Source organism: Prinia subflava, chromosome 17, assembly GCF_021018805.1.
Source record: "Prinia subflava isolate CZ2003 ecotype Zambia chromosome 17, Cam_Psub_1.2, whole genome shotgun sequence".
Classification (NCBI taxonomy): domain Eukaryota; kingdom Metazoa; phylum Chordata; class Aves; order Passeriformes; family Cisticolidae; genus Prinia; species Prinia subflava.
In genome coordinates this window covers 6,346,741-6,364,519 of record NC_086263.1, presented here as the reverse complement: position 1 = coordinate 6,364,519, position 17,779 = coordinate 6,346,741, and the positions used below count along the sequence as shown (strand labels likewise).

The following is a 17,779-nucleotide window of genomic DNA, read 5'->3' as shown; positions in this document are numbered from 1 at the left end:
CTCTGTGCTGTTAGATATTGGGTTGATTTGCTTTTTTGGAGTCTTATGCTTCCCTCAACATCAAACTAATTTGTGCATCAACTAGGAACAAATGACATTGTCATCAACCCTTTTTGGGCATCCAGACATGGACTTACCAAGTCTGGAAAACACATTGTCATTTGTTAGACTTAATTTACTTGTGTTTTACCCAAAGTTATCACAGGGTAAGATAGCAAACCAACACCTAATTTTCCTGAGTGTTAATTTATAGAGCAAGAAAATAAATTCAATGACAAATTTCTCCCAGAAGAAATGAAGTACTTCCAAGACCACGCCATCCTAACAACACTGAACAACAGATTCTTACAGAAAGTGACCAAGACGCTACAAGAAGCTCTGCAAATCCAGGGACTAACAAACTTGGTTTTTACAATTCTGCAGCTTGTTTCTGAGCTCTCCTCTCCCAGGCTAGGCCTGCCAGCTGATCACCAGAGTACAATATAAACACTGATCAACCAAACCTCTCTGTTACTGAGAAGTGGAACACACGGTTTGGACCTTTCTGCCAGGTTTACACTAAACACGACAGCTACAGAAACCCCATTACCTTCCAGAGCTCAATATTTCAATCACGTTTAGCTGACACTGCCTAAAGGGTAAAAGATTTCAGGGCAAGCAAGAGGAAAGAAGTAAGACTAGAGTAAATACCAAACTGATGACATTCTCTGCCTTAGGTGACTCAGTACAATAAGCACTCGAGATGACTGCATCAAAGAAACTTCAAGGGGTAAAGTTTCAAAATATCCTTCCCTTCACCTAGTTAGCAACATCTATACACAAAACCAAGAAATTAGGAAAAGATCAGGGAAGAAGTTGTCTACAAGTTAAAGGCCAAAATAATTCCCTGAATCTTCTGACATTTTGCAAATGTTTTATAGAAATATTGCATAAGTGACTTTGCACTTGTCACTGAAACAAACCACATAGTGGGAAGACTATTTTACAATACCAAAAAAATAGAAGGTTACAAAATGACCAGTTTACCTTTATTGATGGCTTCTGGCCAGAAAAGTCATAAGAAAAGGGAAGAACACCTTAAGTCCTGTTATTTAGGGAAATAACAGAAAAGTAGCATGCAAGTTTCATAACACATTTTCCCCTTTCTGCATTCACTTCTTACTTCTGCATTGCTTCCCAGAATCTTGGAGCTATTTCTTTATGGAGAAAGCATGTACTTAACATCCTTGCATTTCTCATATGCTGTGAGCCTCATGAGCAAAGGAACACAAGAGACCAGTAGACAGTGATGTGCTTGTAAACACTGAGCCATGGTCTGTTCCAAGAAGGAATGCTGTAGAAAAAACCCTACAGAAATATTCTGTTCTGCTAAAGGCAACAAAGCTATATAATTAAAACATTCTCACATCAGACTTAAAATTAATTTAGATAGCATTTGGTTTATTATATAAGTTGATTATACAGCTTGAGGTACTGCTAGTTTATACCTTTAAAATGTCTTTCAACCACATTTTCAATAATGGTTTATCTTGTGCAACGTGTGATGGTAAAATAAGGCAATACCAGTAACACCTTTTACGGGAAGGAGAAAGTAGGTTAAAGAAGAAACATGCACTAGGTAGAACTGGCCCACATCTGAATGATGCAGGAAAACAGATCTCACAGGAAGTAAGGTAAACCTTAGTGTGATATCTGACAAGTTTAAATACATTCTGCTGCCTACACACATTCAACTCTCATTGCGAGATAAAGGTTTGTATTTCTTGTGATGATGCCTAAACCCTAAACAGGGAAAAAATACGGAATGATGTGGAGAACTTGTCCAATGGAGCTCAGGCAATCACTACTGCCCAGTGATGTTCAGCAGATCTCCATGGGTAGGTTATTGCCAATTCATAAGATATCAGCAGATACAACTGCTGGTCATTTTTTCCATAAATTGATTTCCAGTAAACAGTATCATTTGTTCCTGTCGTGACAACTACCACTCCTCTTTGCCCTAAATAACTTGGGGTGTTTTGCATTTATACACAGCAACTATGACCCTTCTCAGCTTTTGTTTTTGTTAAGTGTTCTTTCCTCAGTGACCCAGCAAGAGGACACGAGACTCTGCATCTAGTAATCTCAGTCCTTACTCTGTACCTCATTCCACTTTAATTTATCTTATTAGGAAGATGAATATAGATATGAGGTTCTACTTACTTCTGGGTTTAGAAACTATGTGCTAATTAGAAAGTGCCAGTTACATTTCAAGTTAAACATATCAAGACATCTCAGTTACAACACATGAGCAGTGTTAGGTACAGAGTGAGGGTTTAGAAATAGCTGCAGTTCACCACAATACACAGATATCCCCAAAACAAGCAGCTTAGGACAGTATCAGAATGGTTATGACAAACTAGAACAGAAAGGAAGTAGTAAATGATAAATTTGGGTCTGATTTAAGATAAAAAAAATTTCTACATTCAGACGAAAAGTAAATTTAAAAAATTGCTCATCACTTCTCTTTAACAATTCTAAACTAACTTCTGAAGTAGCTTTTAGTATTCAACAGAAGTTTACAATTTCTTTGCAACACAAAACACACAGCAATAACTCTGCAATGATCCTGATTCATCCCACAGTCCAGGGAACAGCCTCTGAATTGGCTAACAATGCTCAAAAATCAACTTCCTGCTCTATGAATTCCCATCACAGAGCAACAAGAAACTGCCTCCCTTTACTTGCCTGTGCCTTCATCTGCACAGCTGGCTTGAGCCCCGGTGCCCTGAGCTGTACCAGCAGGGGAGCCAAGCCAAGCCTGCAGCAGCTGTGCCCAGCAGCCCTGCAGGGCAGCTCCCTCCATGGCTCTTCTGCTGGGGATTGCAGCCCCCTTCTGCACATAACCAGCCTCCACCGTGGGCTTCTGACAGTCCAGGCCTTTCCCTCCATGGTTCCACTGAACAATATGGTTCAAGTTACTAAAAATTGAGGTTTCTCCCATGGAAGTTTTTCCCTCCAGCCACTGCTCTGCACTCCCTGAACACAGCTCCACCTCTGGCAGCCTCTCTAAGGCTTGCAGAAGGCCAATACCCCTCCTGTTTAGTACCTGTTCAGGTACAACACAACCCCAGTTTACATGTTAAGAGGACATTTTTAAGGCCAGTAAGGAGCAGCAACCTAAATGGTATTACAAACTTGTGATGAACAGTTTATAGGAAACCCCTAATATTCCTAACATAAGTGCAAGCACACAAACACATGGCTCTAGGTATTTTGTAACTCTGTACAGCAACCATGACAGGAAAAGAAAATCTCACTTCTGTAACAACTGGTACTCCACCCTCTTGCCACAAATTTCCTAGTAACAAAGCTTCTTCTGCACAAGTAACACACAACATTCAGTGTGCAGCTAGCAGAACATCAGACATTTCCTAACCTAAGAGATTGCTTTATCTTAAGGGATTCAGTCAACTCTACCATATTTTTTTCTGAAAAAGGTTAGATTTTAAATATCAAGGTCAACAGAACAAAACACCAGAACCCAGAAGCTACTGGCTGAGATCAGTCCACACAGCTTCCAATGCCCAGTGGGAAAAAATCTGGAAAAGCTGATGCATCTTGGAGGAATTGACATGTATCTTCCCCCTTGAAAATCCCAGAGCTATAGCCACTGCTAGCAAAGAAGGTGCATCTATGGCTTGTTTTAAATTAAACATTCAGTCAGCAGTGCTGGCCAGTCAGTCATTCGGGGACATGTTCAATTTTTAAAGATAACTACAGTCAGAGGCCTCTTACAGTAAGGTCATGCCCCCCTACCTGTACCACCCCCAAAACAGGCCTTTAAAAGGCAACAAGTAAGTATTACACAAACTGTGAAAGCCACAACAAAAGGGAAATTATCATAAATGACACCTAGAAAACCCATAACAACAGTATCAGCATCTAGCAACATCTACCCAGGGCTAAACACGAAGGTAAAAAAGCAGTGACAGAGTGACAGGCTCCCCTGGCTCTGTGGCTGGTCTCTCTTCTCACATGCTCACCAATGCACAACTTTCAGAGATTATCAGTTCTACTGCTAAAACACTGGGAATATTCAGATGTAAAACTTTAGCCAGGTATTTTTTTAAGTCTCTCATTTCTACTACAAGTTGCACAAGGAAATTTCACAGGAAAGCTGTGCTAAACAATTTTTGTTTCACTACCGAAGATAGTGAAAGACAAAGACTGAACACAGAAGACTGGATTGCAGAAGTGTCCCATCAAAATGATGATTCAACAACAAAAGATGAAGTCTCCTTCTGCTCTCCTCTCCTAACCATAAACACCTTGGTTTACCAGTTTCCAGATACCTGATTTTATTTTTCAAGTATTTTCTTTGTCTTAAAAACATAAAAGCAGAGACAGTTAGCCACTTACTGAATTTTTCTGTACATCTTGCTCAACCTTAGAAGAAAACACTGAGAGGTCCCCATTGAGTATAACCTCAGCCAAGGAGTTCACCAAGGGAGCATAATGTATAATGAGAAAAACCTGTTGAAAGAAGAGCAGAAAAAAAATATCAGACATATTTACGGAATACATAGTTTCACAATTTCCCTACTGAACATACTTTTGACCTTGCTAAGTGCTATCTCTAGTTTACATATAAATACAACTGGTAACATTGAGAGCTCATTAAATCTACTTTAAAACACAGGAGACACAGGTATCTGACCTTTCTCTACTTTTGAAGCAACCTAGTTTTACTAATTCTCCATATTCTTTCCCCCTTCCGAGAAGTGTAAATTCTCTCTCTTCAACACCTCTGAGAGGAAAGTTGTGTGATATTCTAGCAGGGACCAGAAATTTATTTTTTTTTAGAAACAACAAACTGATTATGGTGCACAGCATCCCCAGACCTTCCTGTGTGCCAACAACTGGCCAGGCTCCAGAAAGTTCTGTGCACTGATTCATGACTAAAGGCTATGCACTAGGCTGAGCTGGATCACAAGCAGCTTTTCTGGCTCTGAAATTGCAGCAAATCAGTGCCAGTTACACAGTGGCTACAGAACACAGAGTAAGGACCATAATGCCTGGAGCATTGAAGCCTTTGACCACAAGTGCTTTGGTGCTTTACCTGAGTTCTCTGTTTACACTGAGCACTCTGGTTTGAGCCAAGGCTTACAAGTCTGGGCCAGCAAACAGCAGGCTCCTGGACAGAACCAGCTCAGCGGCAGCTGCAACAGCCTTCTGTCAGCTAATATCCATTCTCTTCTGAGGAATATCAAGGCTGAGTCCCTTATCAGTGATTCTAGCTGTCAAATTCCCCAATATTTTCTAAGTCATGAAATGTAATCACTGCTTTGACAATATTTAGCTAAATGTTCTCCACAGGTTTTCTGATTCAAGTCAGAAGCATTCCAGACCTCCAAAAAGGGAAGTGATTATTAGCATGTAGTGGTGACCTATATAAAAGTTTAAAGTCACAACACACTTCAGAAGTGCTTTGAACAACCTCCAAATCACTCGAGCTTCTGCCAATTCAGCAAGCATTGCCTGAGTGTCCACAGGCCTGTTCTGGTGCAAGAACAGCACGTGTTCCCTCTGTAGCAGTGGCTGAGAAGTCCCAGCAGTGCATTTGCAGGTGCTAGAATGAGTCTCTCAAGCACTTGTCTCTAATATAAGAGTAGCACCTAGAGCATGTGCTGGTGTCAGGAACAGAAACAGCAAGGTTTGGCAGATCCCACCCCCCCACAGACAAACTCCAGGGTAAAAGGGGTGGGAAAAGATGTTTTTCTGCCAGTCACAGGAACAGTAGCTTCATTTTCTACATCACATCCCATTCTGATACACAAAATTTGTTCTCAGTTCTTTATGACTACTTCCATTTTCTTCTTTAAAGAGAATGAAGAGCACAGATACAAATCCTGAAGTGATACCTTGTCAATAATTCCACTGAAAACAAAGATTTTAAAAGAGGTCACCTTGTACACCTGTATGATGCAGATCCCTTTGGTTACAGCAAGCTGCTGCTCCCACTGTTTTATCTGTGGTAAATAACCCTCACAACACCACATTTTTTTAGGTTTAAATTAAGGAACAACAAATTATATTTCCCTAGGAAAAAAATCCCAACCTGATACTTCTGGCAAAAAGATGAAATTATGGGCCAGATCATAATAAAATAAGTATTCAAAAATTCTAAGTTGAAAGACCAAGAAGTACAAAGAAGTATTGTATGAACACAAGTCAAAACTATTTTCAGATAATGTAATTTAAGAAAACCAGTCTCATAGCAATGCAGTGAAGGCCACAGAGAATACATGAATTTTCTCTACAATCCAAAAAAATCTACTGTAAAATTCCTAACTTGAAAATAAGTTCAAAGAATGAAAAGGAGGTGGAACTGAAACGAGTAAGAAATAAGTACTTAATTACAGATTTAAGCCATAGGCATAATGAAATTCATATTGTGAGAAAGTGAGATTTTGGTGGTGGTGGTTTTGGGGTTTGAGTTTTCAAAGACAAAAATTCAAACCTGAAATTTTTAAGCAGTTAAATTTAATCTGCTTAAGCAGATTCAAAATGCAACACAGCATCCAGGTAAATTTCACCATTGTACCAAGTTCTGTCCCAGCACGTTGCAGGACTATTATTCTTTATTTGTTAGGGGTGTGTATGCAGTTATGAACATGAAATGCCCTAAAGGTTACCTACTGTGCAAGGGGATTCTCAGAAAAATGGCATTAACTCAAATAAGAAGCTACTTTGTCTGCAAAAAATGTTTTACTTTCTTTTTCTGAATGGAAACTGAAAGGTTAAAAATTTGTTTTTACAAATTTTCTTTTGACTTTGCCAAAATGATGAAAATACACTATTTTATAATCGCAACACTACTGCAAAATTTGTTCTGAAACAGCACAAATACTTACTTGAGAAAGAAGATAGAGAGAAACCTGGAGACTTATTTTCGGACGCTCTCCACCCTACAGAAAAAGTTATGAAAAATGCTTATTTATGTATATAAAGAATTTATATGACTTAATGTTTTAAATAAAAACAAAACTTGTGTTGTTCCACATTCTGCTACAAAATATTCAGAAAGCATCATGCTTTTTGACATTCACTGCTTGTAAACCATTTGAAATAGAGACTCTGTGAATAAGCATATCCCTCATTCCTTGGTTAAAAAATTGCAATTAATTAATTACTGTCTCTCATGGCCACTTCAGTAACTTAAACAGGTGAGCATCTGAGAAGTACATTGGTTTTCACTATGCTACTATTCATTCAAAAATTTTTCTCAGTTAACGTTCATTAAAGACTGCTTTGAAAATTAACTATTCAGACAGCATGAAATATTACCCACAATAGACAACACAGGAACCTGTGCAGGTTTAAAAAAATAGCTTCTATTTCACTAAAAACCAGTTTTCCACTTAACTTAAAGGCTATGCTTTAAAAAACAAATCAGCTACATCACATTAAAACCCAGCTTCTCAACAACTAGAAGAAATAACTATCAAACCCAAAAGTGTGTATTTTCTACCTGGACAGATTTTTACATCACAGCAAATGTGCTTTTTCTGCTTTTGCCAGAAAACAAGTTACCTTAACAGAAAAGGAAATCACACATCTCCCAACGTTGCAGAAATTTCAACCCTGTTCCAAATTTGCAGTTCTTCTTGGTCTCACCTACTGTGAGTTTTTAACCACCATGTCACCCAAACCAGCATTTCTTTGGTGAATAAAATTTGATTTGCTGTGCTCTTGAATTCTGTCTCAGGGTGTTTCCTCTACAGCCACCTTACTTAAGCTGTTTCATGTAAACCACACAGAGATACCAGGAGTATCACACACCTACTGCCCAAATCACTTTGCACACTGAAAGCAAGCAGCACCTTTGAGAATTAACTGTTTGCAGGTATTAGCTTACCTTGTCTTGATTTACTAATGAATACACGTAGAGTGGAAGAAAGAGCCTATTAAGTAGGTGGTCTGTCAGCACATCATTTAAAAATTCACAGTTAATGATAAGGATATCATTAAGGTAATGCAGATGATCAAGATGTTCTGCTACCAGGTCACTCAGTTTGCCCCTATTTCTGTGCCTGGAAAGAGAGCAGAAATAAAAAATGTGATCAATTGTGAAAGTCTTAAAAACCTAGGAAAAAAATTAATGTGCATCCCTGCCACAGATCAGCTGGCTCAGGCAGACTGCCCAAAGCAGATGTTTCTGTGAAGTCAACTAAAGCAACTGTTAAACAGTTGCCTGTATTTTCTTCAGGAGACACATATCAAGTTTTTCCCCCAAGTTTTCAGGAGACCTGTTTTGCCAAAGCTTTTCATTGCCTGTCTTTTCACAAGCCAACTACAAAAAAGAGAACATTTTTTTCCAAAAATGAAAGAAGAATTTGGTGTTGTATTTAACACCTACCTCTTCACTTTAGGAAAGCAAGAAACACACGCCCACTCTAAGGTAGGGGTGGCAAGACAAACCAAGAACAACCTGAACCAACAAAGTATTTCTACAGTTGATAGTGGAATATTACACTGCCAGGTCTGACAGCTCACTTATAAAGGTCATTTTTCTAGTTTAAATCTTTTTCCTAGAATCTTTTCAGAAAGTTCTTCTAGTGAGATGACACATAGAAAAAGAATGTTTAAAAGACAAAGTTTGTAAGATTGAAAAGCACAAAATACCTGTTGTATCTTCTGGATATCTGCTATTTTTAGCAGAACAAAACAAAGATAAAAAAAGGCTTGTTGCAAACACTAATTTACTTGTAGGGATATCAGCACAGATCAGGCACAGAGCAGTGTTCCCATGAAAAATCACTAAAAAACTTTAAAGACTGAGAAGTCTGAACTGTCTAAAAGGGAACATATCTAGAAACTAACTTAACTGGACCACTACAGACAAAACAAGGACACCACTGACATCTGGGCAAAGCATTCCATTCAACAGGCAGCATTTGTAAAAGCTTACTCTTCATCAGTCTGCACGCAGTTATCCAGTTCTATCACGTGGCTGCCAATAAACCAGACCAGGTTGGAGAAATAAGGAACTGCAGTTTTATCTCGAATGTAATGCAGCATAGGCTGGTTGTCCACTGAAGAGAAATCAGTAAAAAGTAAAATCAGTTGCCAACATTTTCTATTGCTTTTTAAGAAACACAACAAAATATCTTCTTAATTTGATTACATGCTAGTTTTCCATATGAGTATACACCTGACACAATCTTAGGCATGAAATGGAAATTATAAAAATGTCACATCAGTTCTTAGCTGGCTTGAATGAGCCTAATGTTGATATATTTACAGATGTCTGAAAAGAAGCAAATCTAGTGGAATTCAGAAAGGTTCTTTTAGCATATTATTTATCAAAAAGAAGAGAGAAGCGCAAGAATAAAGCAGTAATGCTGAGAGTCAAGCTAGTTAGACTTACATGACACTGCATTAAGGAACACAGGAATCATCAGTGAAGGGAGGGCAAAAGAAACAGACAACAGTTAACAGGATTAGGAACTGGGATAGTGACATCCTCTAAAAGGGTTTAAAATGCTAAAGCACAAAGCATCTAAACTAAAACATTCAGGGTAGGTGTTAGAGCAGAATAAATGCAAGCAGGTAGTCAGAAAATTATCAAACCTGAACATCTGAGCTCTGCTTTTTCAACTCTAACCATTATATCACTTTAACATTCAATGAAAATTCTAGACAAGTAAATTTTTTTCATAAAAATACTTAGTTGCATAAATGTATCTCAAAAAGGATACAAAGCCTATAATCTCTTTTTTGTGAGCTCATATTTGCATTTACAGCTCCTTGAAGTAGAAGGCAAGTATCAAGTGCCCATTTCTCAACATACATGAAGAAAAAGTGTTCCAGCCAACATTGTAAAGACCCTATTTGCTATGCAGGCTATCCAGTCATTTGCAAAGCAAACTGCTCATATACTTCCATGAGGACTGTCAAACCCATTCTTCTCTTAACTGACAGAAAACTGTATAAATTCAACATGTAATTTAACTTAAAATGGACTAAAGAACAAGAAGTCCTGCATGATATTGCATAGTACATACTACCTTACAGCATGATGATTTCAGAGGTAGAAGTTCAGAATAAACAACTTTTTTTTTTTTACAGAGAACACTCTGATATTTTCAGTTTAGTAAAAATGTTATACACCCCGAGAACAATTTAGGGGGAAGTGACTTTTGGACATTGGGTTTAGAGTAGACATTCCCAAAGTCGTGTTAAATTCAAAGTTCAGCCAGGTTGCTGAGGTCCCTGCTGACTTTTGAAGACCTCAGACAATGCAGATGCCTCAGTTTCTCTGGGACACCCTTGCAGTGCTCAGCTACTCTCACAGTGAAGCTTTAGGTTTTTTCCTTATGTCCTGGCCAACACAGGAGTTTGAGACTGCAGCCTCCAAGTCTTCACTGAGCACCTCTGGGAATGGTCCAGCTCCTCTTGAGACTGGAATGACTGCAGCACCTAACAGTTCTACAGCCATTTTAATGCACTTCCAGCCAAAAGGGAGTGATTTTGGTTACTGCTTCATACACTAGAAAGCTCAATTTCATCAAAAAGGTAATTTATATTCTTAAAATGCTCTAGTTTGGGGGTTTTGTTTGTTTACTTTTTAAATACAGTCACACATTGACCTCTCTTGGAAGGGAAGCTAAAGTTCTTTCACTTCTGAAGTCCAACACTTCTGGGGTTTTCTTTTAAACTAGTTTTATTGGTGAGAAAATAATACTATTTACAAGTACATACTGCAGGTTTGGAATGGTAGTCACAAAAGTCAAAATGTGCATCTGAAACTTGTCAACATGGTAAGCTTTTCAATCTCATAAAACAGACAGAAAACCCTCACAAGTAAATAATTGAAAATTAAATTACAATAAAACAAGATTTGCACACATGCCTTTTTTAATATATAAAAAGCATACCTTTGTAGACATTTAAAGTTATAGTCCTAACAGCAATCCTGACCATGCTTTCGGGGTGGTTAAAAAACTTAATAGCTTCAGTGTACAAAGCAAAGTCGTTAGTGTGCTGTAACAAGAGAAAAGAAAATATTTATTCATTAAACATCTACAGAATATGGGTTGGGATTCTGTGTAAATTCTGTTCTGTGTATCAGCATGGTATCTTTACCTTCTACTTAAGTAATCAGAATGATTTTACAATGCATATTCAGCTGCATTTGTAGCTCTGCATTAAAATAAACTGCTTTAAGCATCAGAGCTGCTTAGGACAGCTGTGCACATACTCAGTGCTTTCATGCCCTCTTCTGGCAGAGAGTGGAGTGCAGAGAGGAAAAACCCATTTCAACTTTGCCCTTTGGACTTTGACTAAACCTCTTAGAACCAAGTGATGCAACAGAAAAGATCCTGTTTATGAAAGCACAAGACAACAAGGCACAAACAAGTTGAATTCTCAAGGAACTAGACTTAAGAACTACTGAAATTATCCAATATAACACTAACTTCCAGATTTTTTGTTTTTTATAGTTGTAAGAGGACAAAGCCGTGCTTGTGCACAGACTCTCACAAATTCACAATCACTGGTATGGCCATTATAAAAATAAAAGCAAGACATTATGAGACAAGAGACTAAACAGAGTATGTGCCACACTCTTATCAATTTCTAATTCCAGTCCTCTGATCATTATACTACAACTGTCTTTACTTACCTCATTATAAAAGAAATGTACAGTATGATTATTGAGTTTCAGGGAAAGAGTTTTCAAAAATGATATGTAATAGGCCATGATCTCCTCATCAGAAAAGTCAAATTTGTGGACAATGATAGAATTCACATAGTTATTAGACAGCAGGTAGTCTGAAAAAAAAGAAGTATTTACACAGGTTAACTAAAAAAAATCACTGTGGTATAGGTTGTACTTAAAGTAATACATCTACAAAGCAACAACCTGATGCTTGAAGATCACAGCTTTGAGCCAAACAGCTCCAGTGATGCCTTTGAGCATTAATAGAAAGGATTTGCTCCCTACAAAGTCTTTGCTCCTAAGAACAAGACAACTGAGAATATACTTCATCTTCCTCAATTCAGGTAAATTCTGCAGATTATTCTGTTCTAATAACACCTAACTCTTTTCCTCCCAAAGTCCCAACTCTCCAAGGCTTGCTGATGACTTTTGTAACAGTTGTGGAATACTTCAAATTATTAATTCTCCATCCTCTACATATTTTGCTAAAAATCTTGAAGGAACCCTCCTGTGGCTGACTGCCAGCATCAATAATGCCAGAACAGTTACAGTACAAATCACACATCAGAGTTCCACCATGTGACCTGTGGCAGCAAGCGAACATCTCAGATCACAAATAATTTGACTTAACCTCTTGAAACATGCTAAATCCTTGTTGTACCAAAAAACTACTTTTGCACCACTGAAAATTGACATGAAAAGGTACTGTGGAGTCAGTTTAGACAGTATTTTTGGTAGTGTTCAATTTAAAAGATTGTTAGTAATTCATACAGTTCTGTGCAGGGGTACTAGGACTAAATTTCATTGAATGAAGGGGAATCCAATCACATCTTGATCCCTTCATCCTAAGCAGTCTGGAAGTGTGTCCTTACACAGGGATGTTTCATGGCTGATGTTCTCAAAAAGGATGTTCAGAGTCTGCAGCAGCTGCACGCACACATAACGACCAGACTTCTGACGCAGGATGTTCAGGAAGAACACAAACATGTTCTTCTCCAGGAAAAAGCTGAAATAAAATAAAGATGCCATTAAGTCACACGCTGTAAGTAACAGGAACATAATTTGGCTGGGAGCAGGGATGATTCAGGGCAACTTTGACAAACAGCGTGCTCTGCTTTTATGAAGAATTACTTTGTGAAGTTGTATCTGTATTAACAAAATAGTATCTTTCAAAAACTTTAAATACCAAACAAGAGGGCTTATAAATTCAAATGATGCAGAAAAAGGATACCAAGAAATTAGGGTCTTACTTACTGTATTTTTAGTATTTTCAATTTAACAGGCAGCTCTAAATACCACAGCTAAAACAAGACATTTCTTTGTGGTATCTTAGGTAAATTGAAGCAACGTTATATTAATAAATGTATTGAGTAAATCCGGACCCCAAAATAGAGTTTGTATTTATAGCAAAAGAATGGAGAGTCAAACAAAAGCAGTAGCTGAAAGAGGCTCAGGAGCCCAAACACCTTTTAGAAGCAGCAAATTCCTGCATGACTTGAATATGAACCTGTTCACACATCTGCTACAGGACATAGCTTTTTACATACAGTCATGAAATACAGTCCTGGAGGAGTTAACAGTAATGGTGTACAGAACTCTGTACCACTCCAAGCATTCTTCAAACACAAAAGCAGAGTCTGAGAGATCTGGCTCAGGAGTACTCACTCAAACACTGAGCTGTCATTCTGGTCCCCCCAGATCAGGATCTCGGTGATGGAACGAATGGTCTCCACCAGCAGGTTGCGGTTGTGATCTGTTACTGTTGTATTTTTAGTCAAAATATGATACATGTACCTAAAAGAGAACAGAAGCACAGGTGATGTGCTGTCCTTTCACATGCACCATGTTTGTCTTTCATCGCGGGTACCAATGCAGGCACCCATATTTGCACACTAAGTCTAATCATTGTACAGTTTTAAAACTCTAAAAATTCCTTTAATACTGATGCAGAGAGAAAAGTAATTGTTAAACAAAGTGACATAGGAAACAAATTCTCCCAGCCAGGTGAGTTATGAGTGCTTATGCATATGTTAACACTGAACTAGAGACTGCAGCTGGACCCAAGGTGCTTCTTCTATGAATTTCTTTGGAATATTTTGAAGTCAAACGAGTGATGAGCAAAAAAATAGAAATAGAAGAATCAGGTAAGCTGATATGGGAAAGTGGCACACGAGGTCTAACCAGGGATGTTCAATCCCCTCTCTTGCCTGCAGAGCCCCCTTACAGACTCATGTCAATTCTGATGTTTAATATCAAACATGGGACTCTCAAAGACAATTCATTCACCTTCGCAAAGCTTCACCATCAGGTCTGTGGTATCTTGCCATAGATAGTGGAGTTACTGTGAAAATAGCATGTGTCCTGACCCTGGGGTAGTCTTCAGTATTGTTTTGGATTCCATGAAAGTTTGTTCAGTGATTCAGGTTGAAATTTTAAGATTCTCATTAATAGAGTTTTGCAAAGCTTCTGTAAGGTTCCAAAAAACACAGTGCATAGCTAAAACAAAATTCTGGGGTGTCTGGTTTATGGCTTAAAATAAGATGTTTAAACCAAAAAACAGACTTGAAATCACATTTCAAAAAACAGGATTCCCATCAATTTTATCAACACTAAAAACTGAATCACTGCATTGGGTAAGCATGCAGCCAGAGACTAAAATGCCATTTAACTGAACACTCCAGTGAGGCTGTTCCAAATGTTTATCAGACTTACAAAGACAAGACAAGATATTACCTATTTTCAGAACCTTTTGCCTGAATTCAAAAAACCTCCCCGAAACAAACAAGAACTTTGATCATATCTAGTTTACTTAAAATCTGTCAAATTTGGTTTTGGGAGTCTTCTTAAACTATTGAGCTGCCACTGAGTTGGGCAGAGTTTCACAGGACTTGCTGCAAGACACAGCCTGTCCTCAAAAGCCATGCAGGGAACGGGTGCTATTTCAGAGAGGTTGATAAAATGCTTGGTGCTGTCATGGTAAAACACTGTGTGCTTGCTTGTCCTGGTATTATTTAACCATCAAACAACAATTCTGCTGTGCTGAGTACTCAAGGACACAAGAAGTAAACAGCCCTCAGAAGTTCACAGCTTTCACAAACTCGATATACCACATGCTCCCTTCCTTCACCCCCCAGTCAGCAATGTGACAAAGCCTGCACCACATTACCAAAGCCATTATCATATTATATACATCACCAGACAGCAGAGAGGAGGAAAAGGGGAATAGGTGGAAGGGGGGGAGAGGGGGAGGCGGAAATGTCTTTTTTCAATCTTTCTCTTCAGTAAAAAAAAATTCTCTCCTTCTTGGTGGTCCCCCCCTCCAAAAAATCAACACTCATTTTCAAATCTAAAACTGTCACTGATCACACTGAAACCACTCCAGGAAAAGTTGATTCTCAGCTATAACCTACAATCAACTCCCTGGTCAGGTGCTGTACCATAACAGCCATTTAACAGCAAGTCAGAGAGCACCTGGCAATCCTCTTCCACTAATCTGAGGGTCACAGCTCAAGATTCCTTCTGTGGAGACTTCACTGGCTCCCAGTGAAGATGTGAGAGCTTAGGGCTGACCATCTGCGAGAACTCCCAGGGTTTCTCAAACACCACACAAGCCCTGGAAAGCCTTCCCATTAGGGCACGATGTGCACTATAAGGACAGTGAATCAAAAGACAGAGCACAAACTCAGTCCCCGCTCTGAGGATGCAGCAGTTAATGGAGCAGAGAACATCTGAAGAGATGGCAATTAGATCAGTTCATTCCACAATCATTCAAACAACTTCCTGAGACAGTTAGTAATTAATACTAGATTACTTCACAGATTTTAGCCTATTTATTTGAAGTCCTGTGGAAGTTATTGCATCTGTGAACATGTATTCCACTTTGGTAAGTTACATTAAACAAACTTGGGATTAAAGTTTACTCCAACAGTAGAATTTTGGGTATGGGATGCAGTGGGAAGAATAACAAGCTATTAGCTCATTTTGGGAGCCTATGGAATACAGAGCATTACAAACATAAAACCCAAGAAGCATTTAACAGTCAGGAATATATTACCTTTGAATTTATTGACTTAGTAGCAGCATTACTGCAAAATTTCTTCATTTGCTAAGGCACTGATGCACTTAGAGGAAACCTGGGCTTCACCTTCAAGCTATTCCTTTTTATTTCATTTTTTATTTATCTTATTTGCTTGAAAATGAACAAGAAAGCATACACCTAATTGTTTCCCTTTACAGATACCTGAAATACCATATTATGAGCACATGAAGTGTCACACAAACCCAGTATTTTTGTATTTAGACAAATCCTTAAAGGCTGTCTCTAAATGCTGATTACAGAGGGGTCAGGTTTGTGCTTCAAAACACAAAACTATCAAAGAGGAGACTTTTGTCATCTCTATATCTGAAGACCAAGTTGAAAAAAACACATAATACAGGAAGTGTCAAAGCACCCAATACTATCAAAATCAGTGGGAGATGTTGCCAGCAACTTAACAAACCAAACAAAATTCTGGTTAGAACCCATGCTCAAAGGACTAACATGGTAACTCAGGAATATTTTAAGTGCATATTAATGACTTTCCTACTTATTACTTACAAAAATACATTAAATCAGGTAAAAGTTTAGGAAGTCAAGCACTGAAATTTTAAAAGCCCGGACTTGACCATAACAGGCTTGCTCCTTCACTCTGCCTGTAACCAGGTAATTCCATACTGTTCTCACAGAGGAAACCTGATGCACAGCAGGGACAGTGCCTCAGGAAATGAATCACCCATGAAAAACGACTTCAAGCACACCTTTATGGACACTGCATCTGACCAAGGCATGGGAAATGTTCAGCACCCAACTCTAATGGCATGGAACCTTTTGTGCAATCACAATGCAATTAAAATACCAAGTGCAGAAGCAACAATGGGAAATGTGCTTGATGACTGGGCTATGTAAAATACCATAGAAAAGTAGGGGGAAAATCTGACTTAGAAACAAAAACACACAGAAATATCAAGTTCTCTGAGAAGCACCCAGGCAGTGAGTAGCACTGTTTCATCCTTCTCTGGATTGCATTTCAGAAGTTGGATTAAATTTTAACTGTTCTCACTAGATCAAGAGGCTGTATGAAAACACTTCACACAAACAGCCTTGCAATTTTCCTTCAGCCAGTCCATTCTCTGGTGTGTTTGCAGGAAGACTGAATAGCACACTTCAAAAGCAAGGCTCAAACAAACTGCATTAAAGCTGATGGGAAGGATCCAGCATTTACTGACAAAAAGCAGTAATGCTGCTGGTATCATAAGCACGTGTGTTGTTTACAATTGAGACTAAACTCTACCTTATGTAAGTTTAAATATAAAAATGTTCCCACAAGGCCAGCCCAGGCTCATTTCACCCCTGTAACACAGCATAATATACCTTTTACAGTCTGAGCTAACCTGTAACAGCAAGGCAGGTGTGTTGTACTCAGCTCCTTCATATGGAACACAAAATGGCGATTTGATGAGTTGAAAGGATGAGAAGATAAATAGCTTATCAAGAGAGCTTACTGAGACTTTCTTTCATGACCTCAAAACAAAGGCTCTCTGCCCCTTTTCCTTGAGTTACTTTACCCACTTCAATACTGGGAAAAGACCTAAATTTCACCTTTCCTGATGGCATCTAGCTAGAAGCTGAAATTCACGCAGCCTGGCTACACAAACACCTAAAATATACATAACCTAAACAGATCAAAGGTCACATCTGTCCTTTACATACAACCATTTCAGATTCATAATCACAGAAATCACATGCAATAAAGCAAACAGACTAAAGCTCACACTTTAGTAGATAATTATATACTTCACCTCTCAGATAACAAGTCAAGCATAACCCACAACACTAACAGCCGAATTCCCTTTTGCTACAAATGAGGGAAGGTGTCATTTTTCTATTCTCTGTGGCCCCAAGAGAACATATGGACACATTTTTCTTGCCTGAAAGTCAGCCTCAGGTCTCCCTCTCACCAGCCATTTTTTTTTTCCTAAACTTCAATTCCATTTCTTCAAATTTCATCACACATCAACATTCTTGCTCTATCTTCA

The 17,779-nt window shown here is 38.5% G+C and overlaps 1 protein-coding gene across 6 annotated transcripts in view; it reads right to left on the bottom strand.

Moving 5' to 3' along the window:
* Positions 1-17,779, bottom strand: part of CLEC16A (C-type lectin domain containing 16A) — a 60,037-nt gene that overhangs the window by 40,739 nt on the left and 1,519 nt on the right. For all 6 annotated transcript variants that reach the window (XM_063414843.1, XM_063414845.1, XM_063414844.1 and 3 more), the window contains exons 2-9: positions 13,370-13,498; positions 12,577-12,710; positions 11,669-11,817; positions 10,923-11,028; positions 8,954-9,077; positions 7,901-8,075; positions 6,897-6,950; positions 4,402-4,515 (exon numbers count right to left, since the gene is read on the bottom strand). In XM_063414843.1, coding sequence (XP_063270913.1) covers positions 4,402-4,515; positions 6,897-6,950; positions 7,901-8,075; positions 8,954-9,077; positions 10,923-11,028; positions 11,669-11,817; positions 12,577-12,710; positions 13,370-13,498 — 985 coding nt within the window. The remainder of the gene's footprint in view (positions 1-4,401; positions 4,516-6,896; positions 6,951-7,900; positions 8,076-8,953; positions 9,078-10,922; positions 11,029-11,668; positions 11,818-12,576; positions 12,711-13,369; positions 13,499-17,779) is intronic.